The sequence below is a fragment of the Alternaria hordeiaustralica genome (genome assembly GCF_023758085.1).
Source record: "Alternaria hordeiaustralica strain BMP 2776 chromosome Unknown scaffold_1, whole genome shotgun sequence".
In the NCBI taxonomy this organism is placed as follows: Eukaryota; Fungi; Ascomycota; class Dothideomycetes; order Pleosporales; family Pleosporaceae; genus Alternaria; species Alternaria hordeiaustralica.
Window position 1 is genome coordinate 1,166,706 of NW_026056773.1, and position 26,270 is coordinate 1,192,975.

The 26,270-nt window shown below is 53.3% G+C and overlaps 9 protein-coding genes across 9 annotated transcripts; 6 read left to right on the plus strand and 3 right to left on the minus strand.

Annotated features, from left to right (window-relative positions):
- Positions 1–2,442: 2,442 nt before the first annotated feature.
- On the plus strand, positions 2,443–5,901 carry J4E84_000360 (uncharacterized protein; the record flags this gene model as incomplete). The annotated part of the gene is made up of 1 exon (XM_049383001.1): positions 2,443–5,901. The coding sequence occupies one exon, from the start codon at positions 2,443–2,445 to the stop codon at positions 5,899–5,901; it is 3,459 nt and encodes a 1,152-aa protein (XP_049248519.1).
- Positions 5,902–6,168: 267 nt separating this feature from the next.
- J4E84_000361 (uncharacterized protein) lies at positions 6,169–7,025 on the minus strand (the record flags this gene model as incomplete). The annotated part of the gene is made up of 4 exons (XM_049383002.1): positions 6,169–6,279; positions 6,342–6,635; positions 6,691–6,800; positions 6,857–7,025. The coding sequence occupies 4 exons, from the start codon at positions 7,023–7,025 to the stop codon at positions 6,169–6,171; spliced, it is 684 nt and encodes a 227-aa protein (XP_049248520.1).
- A 1,543-nt stretch (positions 7,026–8,568) lies between these two features.
- Positions 8,569–9,181, plus strand: J4E84_000362 (uncharacterized protein; the record flags this gene model as incomplete). The annotated part of the gene is made up of 3 exons (XM_049383003.1): positions 8,569–8,571; positions 8,625–8,833; positions 8,884–9,181. 3 exons carry the CDS (start codon positions 8,569–8,571, stop codon positions 9,179–9,181), a joined length of 510 nt encoding a protein of 169 aa, XP_049248521.1.
- A 106-nt stretch (positions 9,182–9,287) lies between these two features.
- J4E84_000363 (uncharacterized protein) lies at positions 9,288–10,427 on the minus strand (the record flags this gene model as incomplete). The annotated part of the gene is made up of 1 exon (XM_049383004.1): positions 9,288–10,427. The coding sequence occupies one exon, from the start codon at positions 10,425–10,427 to the stop codon at positions 9,288–9,290; it is 1,140 nt and encodes a 379-aa protein (XP_049248522.1).
- A 787-nt stretch (positions 10,428–11,214) lies between these two features.
- J4E84_000364 (uncharacterized protein) lies at positions 11,215–13,338 on the minus strand (the record flags this gene model as incomplete). The annotated part of the gene is made up of 3 exons (XM_049383005.1): positions 11,215–13,010; positions 13,066–13,258; positions 13,312–13,338. 3 exons carry the CDS (start codon positions 13,336–13,338, stop codon positions 11,215–11,217), a joined length of 2,016 nt encoding a protein of 671 aa, XP_049248523.1.
- A 645-nt stretch (positions 13,339–13,983) lies between these two features.
- On the plus strand, positions 13,984–16,172 carry J4E84_000365 (uncharacterized protein; the record flags this gene model as incomplete). Its single annotated transcript, XM_049383006.1, has 3 exons — positions 13,984–14,069; positions 14,122–15,474; positions 15,524–16,172. 3 exons carry the CDS (start codon positions 13,984–13,986, stop codon positions 16,170–16,172), a joined length of 2,088 nt encoding a protein of 695 aa, XP_049248524.1.
- A 623-nt stretch (positions 16,173–16,795) lies between these two features.
- On the plus strand, positions 16,796–18,267 carry MET2 (homoserine O- acetyltransferase; the record flags this gene model as incomplete). The annotated part of the gene is made up of 3 exons (XM_049383007.1): positions 16,796–16,990; positions 17,052–18,098; positions 18,154–18,267. The coding sequence occupies 3 exons, from the start codon at positions 16,796–16,798 to the stop codon at positions 18,265–18,267; spliced, it is 1,356 nt and encodes a 451-aa protein (XP_049248525.1).
- Positions 18,268–21,433: 3,166 nt separating this feature from the next.
- On the plus strand, positions 21,434–22,984 carry J4E84_000367 (uncharacterized protein; the record flags this gene model as incomplete). The annotated part of the gene is made up of 3 exons (XM_049383008.1): positions 21,434–21,637; positions 21,688–22,583; positions 22,633–22,984. 3 exons carry the CDS (start codon positions 21,434–21,436, stop codon positions 22,982–22,984), a joined length of 1,452 nt encoding a protein of 483 aa, XP_049248526.1.
- Positions 22,985–24,918: 1,934 nt separating this feature from the next.
- On the plus strand, positions 24,919–25,894 carry J4E84_000368 (uncharacterized protein; the record flags this gene model as incomplete). The annotated part of the gene is made up of 2 exons (XM_049383009.1): positions 24,919–25,171; positions 25,272–25,894. 2 exons carry the CDS (start codon positions 24,919–24,921, stop codon positions 25,892–25,894), a joined length of 876 nt encoding a protein of 291 aa, XP_049248527.1.
- Between the last annotated feature and the right edge of the window lie 376 nt (positions 25,895–26,270).

Consider the following 26,270-nt stretch of genomic DNA (forward strand, 5'->3'; position numbering starts at 1 on the left):
TGAAGATCTCACGGCCCGATTCCTATCGCAACGTCGCGCAATTGGTTGTTGAATTGCTTTTTGACATTTTACGATCTTGTCCGAAGGTAATAAGATATAGTTGGACACGAGACTGGAAAAGAGCCTGGCTGACATACAGCCTTCAGCCGTACCTGGCGGTCCATGCCTTAGCGGCGCGCGGCACACGCAGATAGGGTTGTCAAATGTGGATCTTGAACTCATACCCAGCTTCGCAAATTCCAAGATGAGAGTGCTGCAGAAGCGCATATGCGCAAATACTACGTCACTGTCAGTACAGTGGCTTCTCTAGGCACAAAAGAAAACCGATGCCGGGAGCACATCCAGACTCCAGGTCTAAGGCCTAGCGCGAGATCCGACCCTTGTCCAGTGCCCCACCTAGACACATGTGAACCGAGGCCCTTGCTGCACAGCGTCCCGTGCCGTTGTACGGGACTGCGAGGAGCGGGCAGCAAGACTTGCCCTTAGCTGAGACTCGATAGACGGTGCCCTGTGGCTTCTCCTCTCATAACACAGCGCCCAGGCACGAGGAGTGCGACGGATCTTTTCCCCACAGATCCGATATAACTTCTCGAATAAGTCTTGAAGATGCCAGAGGACGCAATTCCAGAGCACCATCGCAGGGAGAGAACATGCCCAGTTAGCACGCCGTCCAACTACATTCCGCCGTTCCCTGGATATTGCTCCAGATTCCAGGCTACAATGGATGATCTCGTCATGGCCATGATGGGAGCGCAGTACGACTCTGTTACCGGGAACGACGGCATAGCCGTTACCAAACTTCAGGAGTTCGTGAGTAGAGGGCCACAGTCAAAGCGCCCGTCGTTTTGGGAAACAACCTCCGTAATCGACAAGAGAGGGGCCTATACCATCGCTGTGATTGCATATTGGCGCAGCGCAGACTTGCACAGCAGCTGGCAGCAGGAATCTGGGTTCGATACTTGGTGGCAGAGTTCAGACAGGGAAAAAGATGGGCATGGGTGGTTCCAGGAGATTCTGTGTCCAACGATGGATCGTTTTGAAACAGTATTTTCAAACCCTGAGAATCCAGAAGGAGCGGCCAACATGCAAGAGAGGATCTCAGGCGAGTTGGAACAACACGCGTATTGGGGTAGCATGCGGGATCGCTTAGCAGCTGCTCAAGACAACAAACTCGAGGGCGATAGATGGTGCTCTAAGGATGGCACCGCGAATGGCTCGAGTGATGATGCAGATTCTTCAAAACGTGTCCGTATATCCGGCAGGCCCAATCTGTGCGTGATTCGATCAGGCCAGGATTGGTCCGACACGCTACCAGGAGAGCGCAAACTCTACCTCGATACAATGCATCCGGTGCTCGTCGAGGGGATGGAGTTTCTACGTGATGAAGGGCGCGAGGTTGGATGTTATGCGATGAACTTGTGGGATGTTGTGGATTCAAACTCGTTCGAGGCGAACAGTGAAAGAACGTTCGGTTTGGGCTATTTCGATGACCTGGCGTCGCTTGAATACTGGAGTAAAAGCCACCAGACGCATATCAACATCTTCGGAGGCTTCCTGATGTATGCGAAAAAGCTGAACAATGTATTGTCTCTCCGGCTATTCCATGAGGTTTACGTGCTGGAGCCGGACCAGCAATTCTTCGAGTACATTGGGTGCCACGCCGAGACGGGGATGATGAATGCGCGCCGATCTTGAAACCTGTAGATAGATTGTTCGAAACGATACTATCATTGATAACCTGTGGTCAGCCTTGCAATTGAGGATCGTGAGTATTGAATGAAAGTTGCCATCGCGATTTTGGTACTGAGAGTGAAAGGTTCCCTAGAGATGAAATCCGATAGGGCGTAGCGCTGTTGCCTTATCGCCTTATCGGCGTCGTGACGCGACTTGGTACGCGTCAAGCCTCACTGATATCCATCAACCGAAGGCTACGCACAACGACCCTATCAGCAATACCATCTACAGCAAAAAGGAAAAGCGTCTCATGTGGCGTGGGCAGTTCTGGACGACCGGGACCAGTGAAATGGTGACGCGAACAAGCGATCACGCGGGAACGTACCCCGCGAAACATGATAAGCGGCACGGAGCTTACGCGGGGATATGGCGACGCCATCACTCCCTGGAGGCTGCCTGGCCTTCCATCGCCTTTAGCTGTTCTCGATCTTCTCTTCAATCCACACGCTCTTCACAGCATTGCTCTCGTCCCTTGAGTGCGCCACTGCTCCCAGCGCCATTTGCCGGCTATTGATGTAACCACTATCCGTTCACCTAGGCTCAGCTCCGAGGAGCTGTCGGTGCCTTGGACAGCAGACCTGCGATAGGTATCACGGTATGTTGTACTTGCAATCGTGTAATCCTCCATCTCTGACAAGCCACAGAGCTAAGACTCTCAGTCTACCTCCTGCATCCCTTCTCCCTCCGATCCCCCTGACGGCTTCCATCATGACTTGGTGGCGCCGGGACCCGACACTCGCTCCTTTCCAACGCTATGTGCAACGCATCCTCCGCTCCGACGACGCGGCCCTTCGCACGCGGTGCTTCTCGCGCACGCCCTCCAAGTCAGCACAACACGAAGACAACAATGGCAACAAACGTCCATCCGGCATGTCCAACCTGGAATGGTTGCAGCTAGAGCAGTACCAGCAATGGCGAAGGAAACTCATGAATGATCCATACGAGGCCATCTTCGGGGCCAGCAACGAGAGGTTGAGTGGCAAGGGCAACAAAGACTGGGAATGGCTTGCCAATAGCATTCCTAAGTGGATGTTGAGAGAGATGGAGAGCCACGACGATAACGCTTCGCCACCGAAGCAAGGCAAGAGTGGCAGTGCCGGTCCGAAATACCCGCGACGGGTCAAGATCGATAGTGAAGAGCGCGATATCCTTAGGGAAAGAGAATCACACTTCCCTCAACCGTCATCCAGGGCAAGACTGCTCCCTGACGACCCGACTGGCATTGAGTCACCCTCTGATCTCAGGAGGCCGCGAGAGCAATCTCATGTCAAGATTGTTGGCCGTCATTCAGGATTATCGACCGAATCTACAACAAGCGCACCTAGTGCCACAGCGCAGGACTACGAACACGAGCAGCCGACGCGACCGAAGAACACAGAGTCGTTTGAAGAATACATTGCGAAAACGAAAACGGATGCGGCTAAGAAGATCGAACAACCCAGCACGGCCGCACCCAGTAGAGAACCTTCCTTTATGGACCGCTTCCTGACAGAGAAGCCCGAACACGAAGACGCGCAACGACACGGCACGGCGGAAGCAGGCAGCTGGAGAGAGACCACAGTGCAAAGGAGGATACCAAAGGACGTCGTAGCAAAGCCTGATGCCGACTCTGCGCCCATGGCAAAGGCTGGTGACGAGTCGTCAATGTCAGCATCCTCAACTGACGGGACCCACGAGCTCTCCTCAGAACCACATATGCAGGAAACCCTCCCGTCGCTTCCTCCAAGCTCAGGTCCTCTACCCACGAAGCAACCTTCCACGCAAGAACACATCCCACCACAGGAGACACCCAGTACACAAGGCAGCGTCACATCTGTGAGGTCAACGTCAAAAATCTTGAGCCAGTTGCCCAAAGACGACTTGGACTTCTTGAGTGCGGACGAGATTCGTGCGAACATGGCCGCAAGAAGGAGCAAGGTCCTGGACGAAGAACGTAGAAAAGCGGATCGGGCTAGATTGGAGAGCACTTTCGAGAGCACCCCCAAGGCAAAGACCGGTATGGATCCGATGCTTGAGTCCAAGATCATCAATGACCAACACGTTCGTCGAATCGAACGGCAAATGCAGCGGCCAGAGATCTCGTTTGATTCACAAGAATCCAGTGAGCCCAGGACAACTACAAAGATGGACGAAACCCCATACAAAGCAGACGAAAGCCAGTTGGAGTCGAGCGTCGAACGGATGAAGTCTTGGCTTGAAGAAAGCGGTGCAAGATTCTCTAGTCTTTTCTGGCAAGACCCGACCGAAGAAGCGGATGCGAAGAAAACCCGCTTGTTCTTCGACAAGATCCTGGCACGTATTCGCAAGGGTCGCACGACGATGAAGCAAGTGGTCGAAGACCTAGAGGCAGACATTCCAGCATCTAAACCTCTCTTGAGGCGTATGAAAGCGGATGAGGACCTCCTGGACTCTGCTATCAACACTCTACGACAACGCTCAGAAATCGGAAAGCTTCGTTCATTGACGCCGAAGAAAGTAAGGGCAATTCAAGAATTGCGTCTCCGGTACCAGAGCACAGACAACGACCTTAATAAGGCATACGCCTTGCTCCAAGATCTCGGCGACTCGGACGGAACAAAGAACGTCTCACCAGCGTTCAAAAGGCGCCTGAGCATTGCGTCGAAAATTACCCAGAAGAACGCTCACCTTACGCGTTATCTCATCTGGAGTCTACAGGCCCGGCTCGAGGACCCGGAAATTGATCAGAGCATGCTCGCAAACTACAAAGCTGTTGCGAACAGTTTGCTAACTCTTAGAGATACACAGATGGCCCTATCTCGATTGCTGGAACGTGCCATGCTCGTTTACGGTGTGGCTCCACATCTCTGGGAGGACATTAAAATCTTTCCCGACACCCCAGCTCTGGAAGTTCCGCAGGACCGTGAGCAGTCATCTCAGACCAAGACGTCTTCCGCTATGAGTGATGCCGACAAAGCCCAGCTTCGTGCCAAGGTAGCTGCTGAAGAACGTCTCGCCCATGAGGTCGATGCACAGAAGTCAGCTATGCGTGGACTCTCAGATGATGGATACGCGCGTATGCCGAAGGCAACACCGAGCAAATCGTTTGAAGAGCGAGGACCCCTTGCGCACAGCCTGTTTAGACCATTCGGACCCGTTTTGGAGAGCTTAGAGAGTGAAACGCCATCTAAGATAGGCGCAACAGAGGCCGACGTGAAGGTGACCCACGAACGTGACGACTACGAACTGGCTGATAACATGCAAAACTCAAACGAGGATAGGTCTGGTCCTGTCGCCACTGATCACGAGCAGCCGGCCTGTCCGGTTAAGGAAAGCAGATTGACTGAAGATCATGACGTGAAGAAGTTTGACATGTTGAAGGAGGATCCTACAATGGACGACGCCTCATATCACGCCAGTGGCACAACTACTGCAGATACCGTGCGCGGAGAAGAAGTCACAGCAATCGATGCAGCCCCAAAAGCTACACAAGAAATCTTTACCGCTGACCACACTACTCCAACGACCGAACATGCCACTGTAGACCCGAAACCGAGCATTGACGATGCTGTTGGTGAAATACCTCAGTCAGGCGCATCATCGCATTCGCCAGAACCGGGCTCACCAACGATCTATACAATCCTTTTGCACGATCCGCACAGCGGCAAGCTTTCGCTAACCACCTCTACAACAACGGAACCCCACAAGGCCCCTCCTATGATACCACTACATGAAGCGCTATCAACTCTCGAAGAGCCCGCTAAGTTCATTCCGTACATCGAGAATGGTCTTGAGATCGTCAAAGCAAACAAGTATTTGCTCGTCTTGCGCGGCGGTCTCAATTCCACAGCGTCTACCAGATCCTTCCAAACGGCCGATCCATCAACCACAATGGAGCAGAACAAGGACGCTGGCATCACAGGAGAAAGAACTTACATCAATCCGATAGATGGAACGGCACGCCTTTCGCCTACCGGCTACGTTGGGCCAGAAGAGAGCGAAGAGCAACTTGAGAAGGATTTCACTGAGCGCAGGCAGGCTGCCGAGCGAGCAGTTAGTAATCAAGAGAGCAGCACAGAACAAGACCGGAGCGGACGAACGACCAAAGATAAGAAGAGGGGCGGTAAAGCGGCGGGTATAGTCAAAACGGCCATCTGGGCCTCGGCACTATGCTACGTGGCCGGTGTGATTGGGGAACTTGCTAGTTAAGACGCCTTTCGCGGCATGGCATCCACTTCACGTGTCGCTCTTTTCAAACGACGTCTGTTCTGGTTTGCTATCATCACTTTTCGATTCAGCGTTCGGTTGGTGTTGGCGTTGGAAGGTCACCACTCCGGTTCAGATTATATACATATGTATATCACCTGCTTCGATGCTCTGTTTCTCAATCTTACATATTCTGGAGGACTAAATACTGACTCAAAATGCCTTGATATATCAGAGCAACCATACAGACTGCTAAACCACAGTACCGCTCTAGAGGGTCATACCCTTGAAGGCCCTCGCGATAAACGTCACGGCCCCTTCAATGTATTCAGGACGGATGTAGGTCAAGTGATAGAACTGACAGGACCCAGAGTCACAGACCTACATCTCATGGTCAGCATGGTCTGTTTCCCACCCTCGTGCAACACGATTGATAGACTTACAGGATCGCCCTTTGCACAAATCTGCAGCACCTTTGCCTTCAGACCATTGGGGAACTTATCTCCAACTACGCCCAGCCTCAAATTTGGGTCTCCAAACATGACAACCGACTTGATCTTGGGGAACAGAGAAGTAGGCAGTCTATCTGCAGCTCGGTGCATGATGCTAGCGCCTTGCGAGTAGCCAACCAGAGAAAAGGTCTGATTTGGGCAGGCGGAAGACTGCGCGGTCAAGCGCTGAACAATGTCATCGACGCCTTGCCGTCCACCAGAAATGATTTGCGAGCTGGCTGGGTACTGAAAGGAATTCAGTTGGTGATGCTATGTTCGAAGCAATACTTGGATATCGTACCTGGACCGGATAACCCTGTACTCCAGACAGTTCCGCTGAAACGTTGCTCACAACAGGGTCACCAACGATGACGCCGTAGGTTGGAAAGCTAGGCTCGCTGGTTCCACGAGCTAAAAACAAGGTCAATGTTGCGGTAGACATTTGCGGTTATTGAATTGCAGCTTACCAACGAGTATCTCGTAGTCGGAACATCCTCTGGGGACATCGCCAGGAACAATTGGAACCGGCTCTCCGATTTCCACACCGCTATCAGGCAGCTCAGGACATTCCTCTTGGGCGGAAGAGGTGGCGAAGAATGTGAAGGCCAAAAGAGGAGCAATAGAAGTGTAGCGCATCTTCGTGGGCAGTGAATTTGATGTGCTCGTGTAGAACTTGTTGTTGCACGCATCTCGGAAGGAGACAAGAGTGCCTTATAAGTCCGCCCATCTCGAACGCAACTTCCATCCCTATCAAACGTCACAGGAAGACACGACAAGGTTGAGTGGCATTATGTTGTTGAAAGATTGGATGACTGTGGTGGCTGAAATGGGACCTCGGCAACTGTGACACGTTTGACAAGGGTGTCGATGGTGTTGCGATCATCTGCACAAAACATCTTCTTGGCTTCGTGAACCTTTAATCTATTCGATTTTTGTACCGAGGCATGACTGCAGCCAGTTGGAGACAAGGAATGAAGTACTATGGGGAGTTGTGTACGTTTGACAGTAATGTGTGGTAGTATCATGCGCGGTACATCAATTACGTTCTTTTGAGTTGCTCACGGCTACAGATTATCAATCTTGAATTCAGTCGTCTTTTGTCCAGGTCAAAAGCAATGACCGTCAGTATGAGGTGAGTGAATGCCTGAGGTATCGATATGGCTGTGGGTTGTAACCGCGAAGATTACAGTAAGCAACAGTTCATCGCGGTGGCGGGACGCCTAATCCAGTGGTCCCGTCTTTTTCTGCATGGACGGGTGCAAACGACAACAATCCCAACCTAGCTTTCAATCACGGCAAGCCAAGCCCGATCAGACGCAAGGACCTGCGACACAATTCGATGAATTCAACCTTGGAAAGATCTCGTTCGCGTCGAATTGCCGATGCACCCCAGACGATCTAAGAGTCATGCAATCATACACAATAAGTTGCCGAGGTGCGTCGAATGCTCTACGAGCAGCTATTGGTGTTTCCAAAGTCTTCCAAGGTCAGTCCAGAACTACCAGGAGTGAGGTTTAGGACAGGCCCTGTATCTTATCTGCTATCTCACACACCAACTTCTAATCTTAGGCTTTACTTTTCCCCCCAGTGTCTTGGTATAATACTATGATCTTGGCCCTTTGAAGAGAGTCTCCTCATGCTCTAGCTAATTGGGTGGGGGAGAGGAGTAAGAGCTGCCTCGGCTCAGGCACCAACGTCGGCGAACTGCTCTTGGAATACACCAAGATATTGATGGTGAGACGGGATCATTCACGTAGAGAGGAGAGCGTGGGATGAGAAGGAGGGTTGAGCAAATCGTGTGTATAAGTATGAGGCATCTTCACCTCACAACCATCCGGCAAGCTTCAACAACGAGCTCCTTCTGCCTTTCACTCACTCTCGCTCTCTCGGTTCGCCTTCGCCTTCGCCTTCGCTTTTCTACGCCGTAGTCTCTTTACCAAACATATCTTTCGCTCTTACTTTCATCATGATGAACACCATCATCTCAATCCTGGCTTTGGCCATCGCCTCTTCTGCCACGCCTATCGCGCTCCCCAACTCGGGGTCTGCCGTGGTTGCGACACGCCAAATCTTCTTTGACCGCACCAGTTTGACCGAGAATGAGTTCTCCAGCCGGCTCGGTGGCGGATGTAGGGACGTCATCTTTGTTTGGGCTCGAGGATCCACTGAAGCGGGCAACATGGTAAGTTATACGAGGGTTAGGTAGCTGTACCTTGGTTTAACTTGAGAGGACAGGGCTCTATCATCGGTCAGCCACTGGGCGATGAGCTGCGCCGCGAATACGGTGACGACCTGGCTATTGAGGGCGTCGACTATGCAGCGCTGCTTTCCACCAACTATTTGCCCGGCGGCACCGATCTCGTTTCTGAGCGCGAGATGCGCGGCATTCTTGAAGATATCAACAGTCAATGCCCTTCGGCTATCATCGTCTGCGGTGGCTACTCGTATGTTGCGCCCTGTTTCCAACTCATTCAGAGACTAATCATGACCACAGTCAAGGTGCAGCAGTCAACCACCGTGCTATCGAGGATCTCTCCGCTAGTGTCAAGAACCAGATCGCTGGTGTCGTTACCTTTGGCGACACCCAGAACCGCCGCGATAACCAGCAGATACCCAACTTCCCCCGCGACAAGCTCCAAATCTTTTGCGGTGGGCTCGTTCGCGACACGGTTTGTGACGGTAACCTCGCAGGGGCTGTTCTACTTCCTCATCTCAGCTATGGCGATGACGCGGAGGAGGCTGGCGAGTTCTTGATTGGGAAGATTAATGCGGTTCGTGCCGCTAAAGCTTAGTTTACTTTATGTGAACATGAAAGGCTTTGCTCGTGCTTTTAATTTCTAGAGGAACGCCTAAGGCTTAGGGGGGTAGAAGGGTAGAGAAGGCGAAGTGAATGCAAAATCAAACAAACAACCCCTTAACCAGCCCCTCAACAGCATCATAAACCTGACCTTCCTTCTGCCCGCCAGTCGCTCTCTCAGTGATCACCGGAATCTGATCCTTACCCACCTTATAATTCCTCAAATCACTGTCCAAACCAAGATCTTTCACCAATTCCAGTACCCTATCACCAACTTTCTCCGCATCAGCCTTGGCATCGCCAGACGCCGATTCGCCGATAAAAGGAAGCAAACGAGCAACTTGCTCCGCTGCAGCCGGGTCTTGAGCTTTGAGCTTGACCACATGTCCAAGGGTGAGACAAGATGTGATGCCATGCGGGATGCTATAAGGAGAACCCAGAGCATAACCCAGAGCGTGAGAGAGACCGAGACCGCCTTTGATGTTGTAGCCTAAGAAACCCAGGGAAGCGAAAGCAGCGAGTTGAAGCTTTGTGATCACATCTTCGTCTTTGGGGTTTTGCTTGTACTTCGGCAGGGCTTCGAAGAGGGTGGCGGCGGACTGTAGCGTTAACCATCTGGCGGGCATCTCGGTGGCGGTGGGATGGTAGAGCAGCTCGATGGCATGATCCATGGCACGGAGACCTGTTGACATCCACAGGCGCTCGGGGGTATGCAGAGCGAATTTGGCATCGTAGATTACGCAATGAGGAACGAGTTCTTTGGCTCGCACACCCGTCTTGACACCATCGGATTGCGTGTAGCCAGCCATCAGGGTGCATTCACTTGCGCTGAGCGTGGTGGGTATCGCGATGTGGTATAGGTACTTTCCAGTCTTCTCGTTCAGACGATAGCTGATGGCTTTGGAGCTGTCGATCGGGCTTCCGCCGCCAATGGAGATGACAGTATCGATGCTTTCGTCTTTCTTGACTAGGTCGGTGGCTTCGTCGAGTTGGGCGACAGGTGCGTGTTCGCCGATCTTGGAGAAGGTGCCTGCGTGCTTGTTTCCCAATAGTTCTTCGACTTGCTTTACCAAGGGCGTTTTGCTAGCAAGTGAGTTTCCGGTGATGATGAAGGCTTTGCTTGACTCTTTTGGGAGGCATGAGAGGAGATGCTGTTTGACTGAGTCGGCGCCGTAGTGTAGTTTCTGGAGTTGCGTCGGTTGCCAGAGACCGGAGAGGGGGTGGTTCGTTGCGTCTGTCATCTTGGGTTTGGTTTTAGTCGAGCTGAGTCGAATGCTCAAAGGGCGTCGGTATTGAGTACCAGATGGGCCGATCCCGGTGGCTGTACAAAGCGGAGAGTACTTCAATGAACAGTGTATGGACTTGGTGACGATTGATCTAGTGATGATGGTCCCACGCGCGATGAGGAAGCCTTGTTTGACTGCAATGTGAGATGGAGTCATAGGAAGAGGCTGTTCAATCTGAGGTTAAATTTGCGCATAGTCAAAGGCCGGAAGCCAACGGTTGTGAGGTCGGCTATGACGTAAGACTTTAGCGGGTCGACATTATGAGGTTATCCCGAGGTTCAGATAGCGGGGCACAGAAGATCATGTAAACCTATAGTGTGGTTCATTGATCACGATATTAGCGCAAATGTAAGGACAGTAGCATGAACATTTCAAATCGTAGATTGTAGAGCGGAGAAGTAAGCGGAGTGCTACCATCTCGCATCTCTAGACTATGGTACATTCATGACTCCACCATTATATCGTCCCTTCCACATCGTGTCCTGACCACCAGAGGATATCACTGTTTCGTTAATTCCGACGTGTACCAAGGATCCGTAAGGGTAATAAAACAAACGCTAATGTGAGAAGAGAAACCGTCGGAAAGTATGATACAGAGATGCTCAAACATGTGCAGGGACATGTACACGTCTAGACGTGACCTAAACCAGACCAATCATGACAGGATGCAAGACGCCTACTTTTGGACGTAACGAAGCGATCAACAAGAAAGACAAAAACCAGTGCTGAACGATCAAAGCATTTACTGCTTCTTCTCGCCCTCACCCTCAGGCTGCTGAGGCTGCTCGCTCTGGTTTTGGCTCTCGGAGCGGGCCTTGTGCATCTGGTCGAACAGGCTCAGGGAGGCGTTCTGGAGTTCGTCGGTCTTCTCCTTGATCTCAGCGGCGGTGGCAGAGCCCTCGCCAGACTGGCTCTGGGAGATGAACTCGCGCATGGAAGCGATCTTCTCCTTGATCTTCTCGGCCTCAGCCTTGTCGAGGCGGTCCTCGAACTCCTTGAGAGCCTTCTCAGTGTCGTTTACAACACTGTCAGCGCGGTTGGCAGCCTCGATGGAGTTCTTGCGCTCCTTGTCTTGCTCAGCGTACTGCTCAGAGTCCTTGACCATGTTCTCGATCTCAGCGTCTGAGAGACCAGATCCGGAAGCGATGGTGATGGACTGGTCCTTGTTGGTGGACTTGTCCTTGGCGTGAACGTGGACAATGGAGTCAGCGTCGATATCGAAGGTGACCTCAATTTGGGGTACACCACGGTGGGCCGGGGGAATGCCAACGAGCTGGAAGTTGCCGAGGAGCTTGTTGTCGCGGACAAGCTCACGCTCACCCTGGTAGACCTTGATCTCGACAGCGCTCTGGAAGTCAGCAGCGGTGGAGAAGACCTGGGACTTCTTGGTGGGGATAGTGGTGTTACGGTTGATCAAACGGGTAAAGACACCACCGAGGGTCTCGATACCGAGGGAGAGAGGGGTAACGTCGAGCAGGAGGAGGTCAGTGACCTCACCAGCAAGGACAGCACCCTGGATAGCAGCACCGATGGCGACAGCCTCGTCGGGGTTGACCGACTTGGCGGGGTCACGGCCGAAGATGCTCTTGACAGACTCGGTAACCTTGGGCATACGGGTCATACCACCAACGAGGATGACCTCGGAAATGTCGGTGGCCTTCAGGTTGGCGTCCTTGAGGGCCTTGCGGACGGGCTCGACGGTGCGGGTGATGAGAGGGTCCATCATCTTCTCAAGCTGGGAGCGGGTGAGCTTGGTGTTGATGTGCTTGGGACCGGAAGCGTCGGCAGTAATGAAGGGCAGGTTGATGTCGGTCTGCGAGGAGGAAGACAACTCGATCTTGGCCTTCTCAGCGGCCTCACGGATACGCTGGATGGCCATGCGGTCGCTGTTCAGGTCGATACCCTGCTCCCTCTTGAACTGGTCAACGAGGTGGCGGACGAGAGTGATGTCGAAGTCTTCACCTCCAAGGTGAGTGTCACCGTTGGTAGACTTGACCTCGAAGACACCAGCCTGGATCTCAAGAATGGAGATATCGAATGTGCCACCACCCAAGTCGTAGACAGCTACGACGTTGTCGGTGGCCTTGTCAAGACCGTAGGCGAGGGCGGCAGCGGTGGGTTCGTTGACGACACGGAGGACGTTGAGACCAGCGATTTGACCGGCGTCCTTGGTGGCTTGACGCTGGGAATCGTTGAAGTAGGCGGGGACGGTGACGACAGCGTTCTTGACGTTCTTGCCCATGTAGGACTCGGCGGTCTCCTTCATCTTTCCAAGGACGAAACCTCCGACCTGGGAAGGCGAGTACTTCTGTCCTTGGGCCTCGAGCCAGGCATCACCGTTGGTGTGCTGGACGATCTTGTATGGGACCTGCTGGATATCGCGCTGGACCTCAGCATCGGTGAACTTTCGGCCGATGAGACGCTTTGTAGCGAAAAGAGTGTTCTCGGGGTTGACGACAGCCTGGCGCTTGGCGGCGATACCGACGAGACGCTCGCCCTCCTTTGTGAAACCGACGACGGATGGGGTTGTGCGGCCACCTGTGGATTGGGTCAGCGGGATGGCCAATTTGGGTGAAAAACCAGATGAACGTACCCTCGGAGTTCTCAATGATGCGAGGAACCTTGCCCTCCATGACAGCGACGGCGGAGTTGGTGGTACCCAAGTCAATACCAATGACCGAGCCCTTGACCTTCTCCTCGCCGCCCTCAGCGTACCCGCGCGTGAACATGGCGGGGGCCCTGAAGGCGGGTGTGCGTCGCGCCGCCGAGGCCGCACGCGGCAAAAACTATGATGAGGTCAGAGAATGTCAAGTATATTTGGATGCATGCAATTGCTTACGGTCCGTGATAATCTTGAGGACAGCATTGTGGATGTGAGAGACGCTGCGGGAGGGGATGCAAGCGACAGAAGATTGGGTGCAGAGATGGATGGTGGGAGGGCGATGGTATATATGATGTAGTGATGGAAGCTTTGACGATGGACAAAATTCTCGGAGAAGATTCTAGCTCGTTTTGGTGTAAAATCGCCGCCCGAGGTTCCGCTGTAAGTGTCTGTGCTTCCGAGTTGCTACGAACAATTGCGCATGCGACCTAACTCCGGAAGACGAGGCGAAATGCACTTTTTGCCAGTGGGCGACGCTGGTGGATGACGCGATGACGGCCTCTGCGTTCTGTGTCATGGCCCTCGCCGTGCGTCGCGGTGCTCAGGGCTTGGCGCATCTCGCTCGCGTGTGGGGAAGATGCTTGACCATGGTGACGCCTGGAGCAGCGCGAGACACGGCGACTCTGCCAGCCCGCCCTACGACATATCCAACGCACGCCCACATACACCTAGAACCTAAGCACCCGCTGCATCTCGCCCTCGAACCTGTCTGCAGCCCCTCCTGTCAAACCCTCTAGCCTTCTGCGCTTAGACAACTGTGACGTAGAGTGCCTGCTGCTGCCGCTGAGCCTCACCGGCTCCACCCAGCATCGCAGAGACATGCGGCCTTCTCCTGCCTGACCGCAAACTATGGCCGTCGATGACTTCCTGAGCAGAGACACCGAGACCTTTGTCTTGGCTCACAAGGCGTACTACCCGACCAAGATCCCCATCGCGTGAGCGCCAGCCAGACACTGCAATACCATGGGTCGACGCTGACGGGTGCAGACACTATCAATTGCGCCACTTCATCTCGTGCCCCGAACCAGATCTCGTCTACTATGCGAGTGGCGCCGCCGTCTACTGCCTCAATGCGGCTACACGAACACAGGCCCACGTTACTACACTGCCCTGGGAAGCGCGCTGCACGGCTTCGGGCTACGGCTACGTCTGCGTGGGGGGAGAAGAACACGGCAACTTCGCCGCCATCAAGGTGACCGGCTTCCCCCCAACGGATCCCTCCGACGTTGACGCCTCGTTGCCCTTGGACTTCCAGCACCGCCTGCCTCGCCCGCCCATACTAGGTGCAGCTTCGCGCGTACGCCTCGAGAAGATTGGAACCGATATCGTCAACTCCATATCCATACACAAGCTGCCAGCGGAAGGCAACGGCCAGGACGATGTTGTCGCAGTCCTCACCAACAACGACAAGACGGTGCGCATATACTCTCTTACACAGAATCTGGAGCTGGCAGTCATCGACCTGGAGTTCGCAATGAACCATGCTTCCATTTCCCCCGATGGCCAAATGCTCGTGGCTGTCGGTGACGCCCCCATTGGTTTCTTCTTCGAACGTACAGACTCGCGGAAGCCTAGCAATAAGATACGCGAGGGGCTGATGCAGTCGACGCCTCCCGTGTGGACGGAGCTACACAGAGTAAACCTCTATAGGCCCGCTCACTCCCATGCAGACGGCTATTTTACTACAGCTTGGTCCCCCTCAGGACGTCTCTGTGCAGTGGGATCAGAATGCGGCTACATCACAGTCTTTGATATCGAACTGTTAAAACTCGTCGAATACGGTGAAGACGCGATCCTACAGTTGATAAGTTCTACTAGGCCGGACAGTCGAACTGGGCCTGGCGCAGTGCGGACGATGCATTTCTCGCCAGCACCATGGGACTTCCTCATCTGGAGCGAAGACCAAGGCAGGGTGTGCATTGCCGACTTGCGAGCTGGCCTCAAGCTTAAGCAAACCCTCACGTTGGATCCGAAAGAGGAAGGTCTCGAGACAGTTGAGATAGCTGATTTTGACCTCAACCTCAGTCCTGAAATGCATGAGCTTCGCAGAGAAGCGGATCTGATCAGAAGATATCGACGCGCGTTAGACGGGGAAGGCAACACGACGACCGCCAATGTCGCGAATGAATACCTCGAAACTGACACTGAGCGACAGAGGCTACATCGACGGCTGGGTGTAGTAGAGTCGGACAACGATCCACTTGGCTTAACCGTGCGCGAAAGGCAAGTGCTTAGTGCTCTGCGGACAAGGCATAGGCAGCCTGAAGAGGCTCGGGATGAGCAGGAAGTAACGCCCCGAAGTATCAACTACACAACTTCTGAGCGACTCAACACTGTACCGTATGTGACCCATAAACTACTGCGGCAGTGTGAGACTGATGAGATGCAGGGAGCCTACAGCTCGAGAGGTAGCCGACGCGATGGCTCGCTTCATGGCAGAAAGGACTGGGCAGACTCACTCACGCAACTGGCTCCAAGAGCGCACAACACCTCACCGTCGGGCTTCCGTCATCGTCTCCATAAACGAAGGCACAGTCAATGCCCCAGCTGCCCTCACCAATATCACTGACTCTGTCCTAACCCGCTCGCCAAACGCGGTGCCGGCACACGCGCGTCGCGTGACCAACGAGCTAGTTGCTTCGACAGATGAAGCGTGGCGCACTGTTCAAGATGCACTGGCTGCTGAACAGGACCGCGCTACAACCCGCGCTACTAACGCACATGCGCCTGGAGCCGACAGCCATGCTACTGCGCCTGAACTTCGCAGCGAGCTTCGTCGAATCCGTCAACTGACGCAGGCACGTGAACGTCTTCGCATCACCCGTGCTGGCCAGCCTATTCTTGAATCCTACGAGTTCAGCCTAGGTCTCCGAGGCTCAAGCCGAACGACACATGATGCGAGACTAGGCGTACGGACGGCGGGACTCGCCATGAGCCAGGATGGGCGGACTCTGTATTGTGGCACAGAGGAAGGTATCTTTGAGTTCAAGATGAACCTTCACGTGAGGAAGGCGTTCCCTGCAATTACTCCCCGATGATCGAGTTATTTTCCGCACTTATGGCTGCTTTGGACTGGATTTCTTTGTGTCGTTGGATTCAACGCTGTCGCGGTTTTTGAGCTCTTGTGGGACGGTCAGGCATTTGGTACGGCGAACAGGTTTTGGCGCACAGCGAGCTTGGTGGGGAGGATGGTAATTGTGTAGTAAAGCCAGCTTTGTCACATTAGGTATACCCGTATAATCAGATAGTCAAAAGCATCCAGGTAATTTCGACAGGCGTACTGTTGTGGGTTCTTTGTCTGAATCCGGGGTAAGGGCCCACGACGCCCGTAGTTCGGAGGCGAAATAGTGCGGGCGATGTTCGGAGCGACGGAAAACTGCCGATTTGTTGTCGATGGCGCAATTCCAGCGGTGACTCCCCACACGGCGGGCTAACGCAGCCGTGCACATGTCTTTGATGCCGTGTTGTGACACTCTTGACCTCTGCACTCGCACACCCATAACCTGAAGCCCTCTGACATTTAGACTGCTTCGCTTCTGGTCTTGCTTTGCCCTACATCGAACGGTTTCGTCATCGCCTCAACGCGACACCTGGAACTCGTGCAGCCCCGCCACTCGCCCGGCTTCAATCAAGCCGGTAACGCGGACGCAGAACCACCGCAATGGCTGGAGAGAGCTCCAAAAAGGCCAATGCCGCTGGCAAGGCAGCCGTCCCGCTCGACCTCGACGGCCACAACCTCCCGCCATCGCCCGCGCCCAGCTCGCCCCGTAATGGCCGCAAGTATGCCCTCATGACGGAGCTGGTCTACACGGAGAGCAGCGACCAGTACAATGCCAGCTCTGTGCCCATCTACCAGGTATGCGACACTCGAATCTCGCTCGGGTAGCAGGTGGCGGCCAAAAGGCTAACATGCGCAGTCCGCGACATTCAAGCAGGAGTCCGCGACCGGTGGCGGCGGCGAGTACGACTACACACGCTCCGGCAACCCTACGCGAACACATCTCGAGCGTCACCTTGCCAAGATCATGAACGCCAACCGCGCGCTTGTCGTCTCGTCCGGCATGGGCGCACTCGACGTCATCACCCGCCTCTTACGACCGGGCGACGAAGTCGTGACCGGCGACGATCTGTACGGCGGAACAAACAGACTGCTCAAGTACCTCTCGACACATGGCGGCATCATCGTGCACCACGTCGACACCACAAACCCAGAGAAAGTACGCGAAGTAGTGAGCAACAAGACGGCCATGGTGCTCCTCGAGACGCCCACGAACCCTCTGATAAAGATTTGCGATATTCCCGCCATTGCTAGCATCGCCCACGCCGCGAACCCTACCGCCGTGGTCGCTGTCGACAATACGATGATGTCGCCCATGTTGCTCAACCCGCTCGATCTCGGTTCCGATATCGTCTACGAGTCTGGCACAAAGTACTTGTCCGGTCACCACGATCTCATGGCAGGCGTCATTGCCATCAACGACTCCGCGCTCGGAGATCGCCTCTTTTTCACAATCAATGCCTCAGGATGTGGTCTCTCGCCGTTCGATTCCTGGCTGCTGCTGCGTGGGATCAAGACCCTTGGTGTCCGCATGGAGAAGCAACAGGCAAATGCCATGCGTGTTGCCACATTCCTTGAGTCTCACGGCTTCAAGGTCCGCTATCCTGGTCTCAAGTCGCACCCACAGTACGATTTGCACTGGAGCATGGCACGCGGCGCTGGCGCTGTGTTGTCTTTCGAAACTGGCGATGTCAACATTAGTGAGCGCATTGTAGAGAGCGCAAGGCTCTGGGGCATCAGTGTCAGCTTTGGCTGCGTCAACTCCCTCATCAGCATGCCTTGCCGCATGAGTCACGCCAGCATTGACGAAAAGACCAGAAAGGAAAGGAACATGCCTGAAGACATCATCCGATTGTGCGTTGGCATTGAGGATCCTGAGGATCTTCTTGATGATTTGAGCCGCGCTGTAAGTCCTGTCCTTCTAAAGAATGGCTTCCGTTTAGTTGCTAACATGTCTACAGCTTGTACAAGCTGGTGCTGTAAACATCACAACCGATGGCTTCCGCGCTCTGGCAACAGAGGCTCCTGCCACGGCCCAGCCTACAGACTCTGTCCCTGCTCCAGCAGAGTCGTAAATACCCGTCTCTTTTAGTCACCGCTGTCCTGCATGCCATAGCAGGATAACGTGATACCTTTGATCCCCATGTTGAAAGACACATGTCGGTTTTACTTCACAACTTTCTCTGACCCAGTCACCTCTGTCATTGCCTCAATACAAGGCAGTGTTAACGTGATATTCGTCCAATTACATTAGATTAACATAGCACATGCGTTGCTAGCGGGAGTTCTTGCGGAATAAAAAGATCTCTTTGTCGTTCAATGAACATGTACATCGATTGGTGCGCCTGTGATCTCTGTGACTTGGTGCGGCTCCGAATTAACCCGGCGTGTGCTTACTCGACTGACTCAAGTCGACAAGTCGATGTGTCGGCATGTTGCTGACATCGAACTCTACTGTACGGTCCGACGGTAATCCGACGATTTGTGCCAAGCATGACGCCACGTATCTATGGAAGATCCGGAGCCCCGTGCCTACATAGCTCAGCGCACGCCAGCCATCCTATCAATTGGTACTTGAGCATCACAACCATTAGTCTATCCAATCATTCAAGTCCCATCAATTTCTTGCATTACAGCTGCCGATCCTACGACTTCCTTGCGCTCATCCAAAACGCGCCTCAGACATAGTCTCTCGTGCTATCGCAAGGTGTACCTGCACTTCTGAAACAGCCTCAGGCACGCCATCAGACTCGCCGTCCCAGAAGAAAGGAAACGATCACACAACCCTGGTATTACCCCAGACTTCGGATTCGGTTCAATTTTTGGCCTGGGGTGACAAAGCGAGGCTTCATCTCATTGGAGATAATGTCGCATCACCTTCTCTACATCTCCAGCAGCTTCATAATCTTTGAGACTTTGTGGTAGTAACTGCAAGCCTTGGTTCATGATGGTACAGCTCTTAGACTTGCCCCGCGAATTGCGCGATGCTATATACACAGAGCTGCTTCTATCATGCCGACCGCGTCCATCGTTAGAGGATACCAGATCAGACACCGGATGGTGCCGCATACAGGAGCCTGAATCGCCTTTCTCACTTGGCTGTCTAATCGCATCACAGAGGAGACCGCCTACATGTGCTAGCTTCCTGGCGTGCAACCGCCAAGTGAATGAGGAGATGATGCAAATTATTCAGAGAACGAAGCGGAAAGGGCTGCTCGCTGCATGCATGGATTGTTTTGAAGTTTCCGGCACATATCATTTTACATGGCTTTCTGCGCCGCTCGTCACAACAAAAAGAAACGATCTTCGGAGGGAGCAAGACGACGGGAACGCGTCATTTACTAATGTCTTGTCGAGCTGGGCATCATTCCTTCTTGCTCCCATCACAAGTCACCTTACAGGCCTGGGTAGCAGAGTACCCGTATCCAAGGCATACACGACGACCATCGAGCGGCTGTGGGTGGACATCAGAATATCTGAGCCGAATGTAACAGCTGAGCTTGCTCCTTACAACCGCACAGCTTGGGAAGTGTGTGCAGCGCTCAGGCACATATTCGAGCACGGCCCGGACCCCATCTCTAGAAATCGAAAGATCGCTTCTATTGACGAGGTCGTCCTCAACGTGCTACCTCAAGGGACTCCACATGGTACACCTCTCATGTACAGATCAAGATCACTGTCGACGACATTGATACAAGAATTCCCTAAGAATTGGACAGACGTAATACGCGACCAGTTGGTCAATATCTGGGCCAAACTCTGGGCTGCAAATGACTTCAACACGGTGGATTACCAGGCACGATACTATCGCATACTGCTAGAGAAAATCAACAAAGTGCACATCTGCGTTGATGGAAAGACGTTCAAGACAAGAGAATTGGCCATCGAGTTGGAAAGAGGGAGAGCGGAAATGAGGCGGATTGCGAGGAGGTAGCCAGCCATCGAAATAGTCAAGGGCTTTCCTTCCTTTCCTGGTCAAAGTGACTCGAAGCGGTGAGAACGAGCGGCCGGAGATGAAGCGACTGGGTGAAGGCTCTGTGCGCTTTCGATGTGTCTAGAAGTACAATCCATGAAGCAAAACCCGTTCTGTGGATTTGTGTAAATGCACATACATCGTACCTGACATACCTGACACATGCTTTGGGCGGGTTCATCAGCGCATGGGTCTCTAAGAGGCAAAAAGCAAGCTATGCTCGCGGTTCCGCGTCGCTACGGGTGCGGCGTAATGGCTAGCTTGCCATGGCCTCGTCGCATGCCAATGTGCCAAATTGCACGCCCGAGCAGTGTTCCCGATGCTCTAGAAATTGCTGACGAGGCTTTTTCACGTTGAATCGTTCGCGAGCACGCCCATTGGTGCGATGCTGTCAGGGGTAATCTTAGCCTCGGTTCGGCACGCCCTAGTCTAGACCTGCCAGCCGGGCTTCGACGTGAACATTTCCTGACACAAAGGTCTTGTCGATCGAACACGAAGAGCCCGCACCAGCATGCCCTCTTTATGCAAGAACCTTTACGCCAGCAATAGCCTATGGAGATCGCTATCGATAGCGCCCCGCACACGCGCGACTACAGTCGGACGATAGGTACCCAAGTAAGGCAGACCATCGCTGACTACACCACGTTCAATACGCCCAGTGGCGTGCTTGGCACGGCGAGATACGTTTCGTGAAACAGGGCTCCGCGTGTCGCCCCTTGCTGCTTCAAGCTGCGCCCCTGCCGTCATTCGTCGCCATCCTCAACTTTACGAAGAGACTCCACTGCACCCCACACTCGGATTGGCCAGACCGTCGCCCATCTGGCTCAGGGGCACAATGTGCCAGACGGCCCCTGCATGCCAACGTGTGTCGCGGATCGCATGTTAGACCATGATGGCGCTGCCAAAGGTGCGGGAGCGAATCCCCGTGGGCGCCATGGGTTTGCGAGGATTTTTTTGTGCGAAGGTGCAGATACGCGTGTTTTATATTTAAACATTGGGTGGGAGATCTTTACTCCTGGCGGGAGTGGTTTGTCTTCGCTTGCCTTCATTACTCACATTACCTCACCTACCTCTTGCTTTTGTCACACTCTTTCCTCATCGTCTTTAGCATTTCTTGCTTTCAGTCTTTACAAAAGCTACACCAGCTCTCCATCTACATCACTCGCTCACTCGCATTGACCATATCCTGTCCTTTGAATAGCATTACTGCTTAACACCACTTCAACTGCTGGACGGTTGCTACGCTGATTCCGATACTTACGGACAAGATGGCGGCGTCTAATGCTTCGACTACGAAGACGCTTCGCCCGGATAATATTGAGATACCACCACCTTCATCGAGTGGTACGAACAAGCCAGCAGAGGAGTTTGAGGGACCCATATCACCGCGGTCATGGCGACACCGTACTGTTACGTACCAGGTTCCTTCAAGAAGGGTAACCAACGGCAGCTTAGATGCTGAAGATTACTTTGTAGGTTTCTCTTCAATATGATAGCCTTGCATCTTACTAACAATCAACAGATCGGTCCTCGTGACATGTCCAAGCACAGCAAATGGCCATACTTCATGCGAATGCACGGCTCGGTCTTTCCAAAGATGATTTTACCACTCACAGTAGTAACTCTCTGGTCGACTCTCATCACATGCGTCTCTGAATTCATATTTGAGCTCAAAGTCAGCACTCTTCTTCTGACCGTTCTTGGTTTCGTCGTTGGTCTTGCCATTTCTTTCCGAACAAGCACCGCATACGAGCGTTACACCGAGGGCCGAAAGTACTGGAGTCAGTTGATCTTTGTTAGCCAAAACTTGGCAAGGACCATTTGGTACCACACTTCCGAACGCGAAGGCGACCTCGGAAAGGAGGATCTTCTCAACAAGCTCTCTGCGCTCAACCTTCTCAACGCATTTGCCTGCTCTGTCAAGCACAGGCTCCGGTTTGAGCCTGGTATCGACTACCCCGATCTTCGCGACCGCATTGAGTACCTGGATACTTTCGCCCGCGCTGCTGAGCTCGACATCCCCAAGCCAGGAGACAAGAAGAAGATCAAGGCTGTTGGTGAATACCTCGGTGTCACATTCGCCGAGTCGAACCCCCGCAAGAGGATCAAGCGCTCCAAGAAGCCTCTCGGCAACCTGTCTCTCGAAATCCTGAACCATCTTTCCTGCTACGTCCACAGCATCATCGACAATGAAACGCTCAAGGTCGGTCTCTACCAGAACCAAGCCATTACCGGTGTTGTTCAGCTCAACGAGGCCCTCACTGGTATGGATCGTGTTCTCCAGACTCCTTTGCCTATCGCCTACTCCATCGCTATCTCGCAAATCACTTGGGTCTACGTCATGATGTTGCCTTTCCAACTGTGGGATGACCTCCGCTGGATCACCATCCCCGGTTGCATCTTCGCCGCCTACATTATGTAAGTTTCACTCAATCCACTTCCTATAATCAACGCTGACAACCTCTAGCATCGGTCTCTCAGCCATCGGTCGCGAAATCGAGAACCCCTTCGGTCACGACGTCAACGATCTTCCCCTTGAAGCCTACTGCGAAGAACTCGAAATGGACATCGACACCATCACTGCGCAACCACCTCCCGCCGCCGCAGAATTCATGCGCCGCCCAGGCAACATGCCCATCTGGCCACTCAGCCAGAAGAACTTCGAGTCCTGGGCCGGAAGGAGCAAGCAGGATATCCGCGATGCGCTGATGACAAAGACAAAGGCGGATATGGCGGTCCGCAAGAGCTTTGCTGTTGCGAGGGAGAGTGAGAGCGAGGAGAAGGAACATCATGGGTTGCAGCAGCAGCATGATGCGTAGACGGAAAAGCAGTGGAGTTGTGCATTCGCATTTTAGAAGCGTTGGGCGCTGGTCAGGTGTTTATGGGGGTGTTCTTTTATCTTCCACCCAGGTTGTGCTTTCGATCTTAACAAAAAGGGTTCCATATCCCGCATAGCGAGGGTTTTATATGTGGCAATACTAGCCTTTATTACACTGTGTTCCAGTTTTCTCAAGTCGACTGCCTGTTTATATGGTGATCTTTGCTTTCGAGGTGCGGATCACCGAGCCATGAACCCGTATATTTTCATTGCTCTAAATTTGTGACTATCGTCGTCAGATAACCTCAGTTGGTCAGCTATTGGTAACCGCCTAGATATGGTGTTGAATGGGCGCTGTTGACTGTGGACAGACTGATGGACTATTGCAAGGAGCATGGAGGTTATCCGTCCGCCGATATGAACATGTGAGATGGCTGCAACAAAGGGATCATGTGGTTGGTATCAGATGAGTATGCGCCTGCAACCTATGTGTAGTTCTTGTGGTGTTGGTCGTGGAAGCGACGACGATGGCACTCACAAAGCATCGTTCCACCCCTAGGCTAGCGCGTGATGGCGCTTGGGCGTATGACGTCGCACCTACCCTACGCTTCACATCTGACGCTTGGGACGACTGCTCACATGCGGCCCAGGCCATCATTCATCCAAACGGCCCGTCTGCGTCAGGCATGAACTAATGCACCCCTCTTACTTTGCGGGTCTGATATGCCTAGACCTGCTAGCATCTGGCATTTCTTTCACACTCTACAGCTGAGCTGAACTTGACCAAACCTCACCCGGGCAACATCTTCAATGTCTGCAAACACAATGCCGGACCCACCGGCTACTTCGGTCATCGTACAGGCAACCGCGACAGAGATTCCAACCATCATCGAACCAGAAGCAGACGCAGAAGAGCGTGGCCGGCTCAAGCGACGTAGGCAGTCGTCACAGCATTCTCCACGCCGCGCATCCTCACCATCTCGCGGCCACGATCGCAACAGCGGTTCCCGATATCGAGAGCATCACCGCAAACATCATCGCCCTTCGTCTCCGACGTCTTCCGTCTCTCCGCCCACATCCGACCAGAAGAAGACCAGGCGGCGTAGTGATGCCGAGCCTGATCATACATTCAGAGGACGAGCACGCAACAGGAGTGGCAGCAGGGGAAGGACTAGGAGCCCCATCTTGGAAGCCGATGATGCATGTGCCGAGAGCGAAGATGATGTAAAGAGATTCAGGAAGAGAAGTGCGCCGCCCAGTCGGCACAGGATTGACGACTCGGACGAGGGGGGTGAGGTTCGGCGGCAGAGAAGCTACCCCAATCTATACAAGGAGGACAGGAGAGATTCGAAGGGCGAGGCTGGAGGGAAGACACAAGGAGTGGGTTTCGTGAACTCGACAGGAGAAACTGAAGCGGTGCCCCACTAGGTGGACTAGCGTCCTGATTTGTTTTGGCCTGTGTACTCAGGACATATTCTTACAGAGAGGTTCAATATGATACATTGATGCATGTTGATTATGTACGAATAGCATTACAATTCTGTGGTTGCGTTTGCCTGGCTTCGGCTGTCTTGTCACTGACCATAGCACGCGACAACTGTTCTAGGGTCCCGCTTGCATGATCGTAGCGTGGCTGTGCACGCGACTCAAACGTGGCGCCTACAACGCGCCTGCACCATGCTATCGTGCTCGATGCTTGCTGCCCCTACGATGACTGCCGAGATCTTTTCTGCAGGTACAGCATAGATCGCATCCGAAGACTCCGGACTGCTCACCTCAGCATCGTATCCATCGTCTCGAAGGTTCCATCGCGAGGCGCAACAAAAAGCGCCCCACCCCCGCGGCCCTACCAATCATTGAAGCTTAACTCCGCCCTCACTCCCGTCGATTAACCTTCAGCCTTACCCCCTCCGTCGCTCGCTCACTTACCCCGTTATGCCTCCGCCAGGCAACGAATATGCCGCCGAGCAGCTGAAGAACTCGGGCAACAAGTGCTTTAAGAATGGCGACTACGAAGGAGCCGAGGGGCTGTACTCGCAGGCGATTCAGAAGAACTCCGCCAACCCTCTGCTGTTCACGAACCGCGCAAATGCGAGGCTAAAGTTGGAGAAGTGGGAAGGAGTCATAGATGATTGTATACGGAGTATCGAGCTCCTGAAGGACAATATGAAGGCATTCTTTTACTTGGGTATGCTCCCGTTTCCTACAGAGGGGCGTCAATCGTGACAGTTGCCTTACCACCATTGCGCGAGCTCTGCATGTCAAATTCCAGGCTGATAATAGCATAGCGCAAGCTCAACTCGCGATTAATCATCCCAACGAAGCCCTATCTTCGGCCCTCATGGCCTACGAACTATGCACCACCTCCGCGCAACAAACCTCCAACGCAGCCACGATATCCGCTCTCGTTTTGAAATGCAAGAAAGCCAAATGGGACATCCGCGAGCGAGAAAGGATACGGCGGCGTGGCGATCTGCTCTCCGACCTTGAAATGATGCTGGAAACAGAGTTCAAGAAGGACATGGATGAGATAGAAGCACGTATGGAGACAGGGGAAACCAGTCGTTCAGACGGACAGGAAGAGAAAGCAGAGCGAAAGACGGAGTTCGAGAAGAAGCGCGACGACCTCAGAACCGCTTTCGCGATTTCTGACCCGGAGCATCAGCAGAAACGTGAGGTCCCGGATTACCTCGTCGATGGCATAACGTTTGAGATTATGCACGACCCGGTCGTAACTAAGAATGGAAGATCGTACGAGCGCGCTACGCTGATTGAGCACCTCAAACGCAGTCCAACGGACCCGCTGACGAGAGAGACTCTTACCATCAACGAGCTGAGACCAAACATTGCCCTCAAGGAGGCATGTGAAGAGTTCATGACTGCAAATTCTGGGTGGGTCTATGATTGGTAGGTTTGCGAGACTTCATTGGTCCGCTTTATATTATGGCAGGTACGTGGAGGGTAGAAATGTCGAGAGTCTAAGAGCGTGGAGGATGTGCGCTGACAGCATTGTAGTGAGGAGGGTGAGGTAGATTCGGATGCGCGCTGGGCGCACTTATCTTCAGCTTGAGGTCGACCCCACAATCAATGTGCGCGGACGATTATCATATTTGCATCGGCTGGCGTTTGTTGTTGGAGATGTCGTCTTTTGTGCCTGTACACTCATCATCAGCGAGTATTGAGCGTTGTTGAAGCAGTCGTAGTTCGATACCCACAGCTACATGTATTCCTCCATTTCTCTTCTGGCATCTTGACGACACATTCCCGAAACTACATTTTTGGAACCA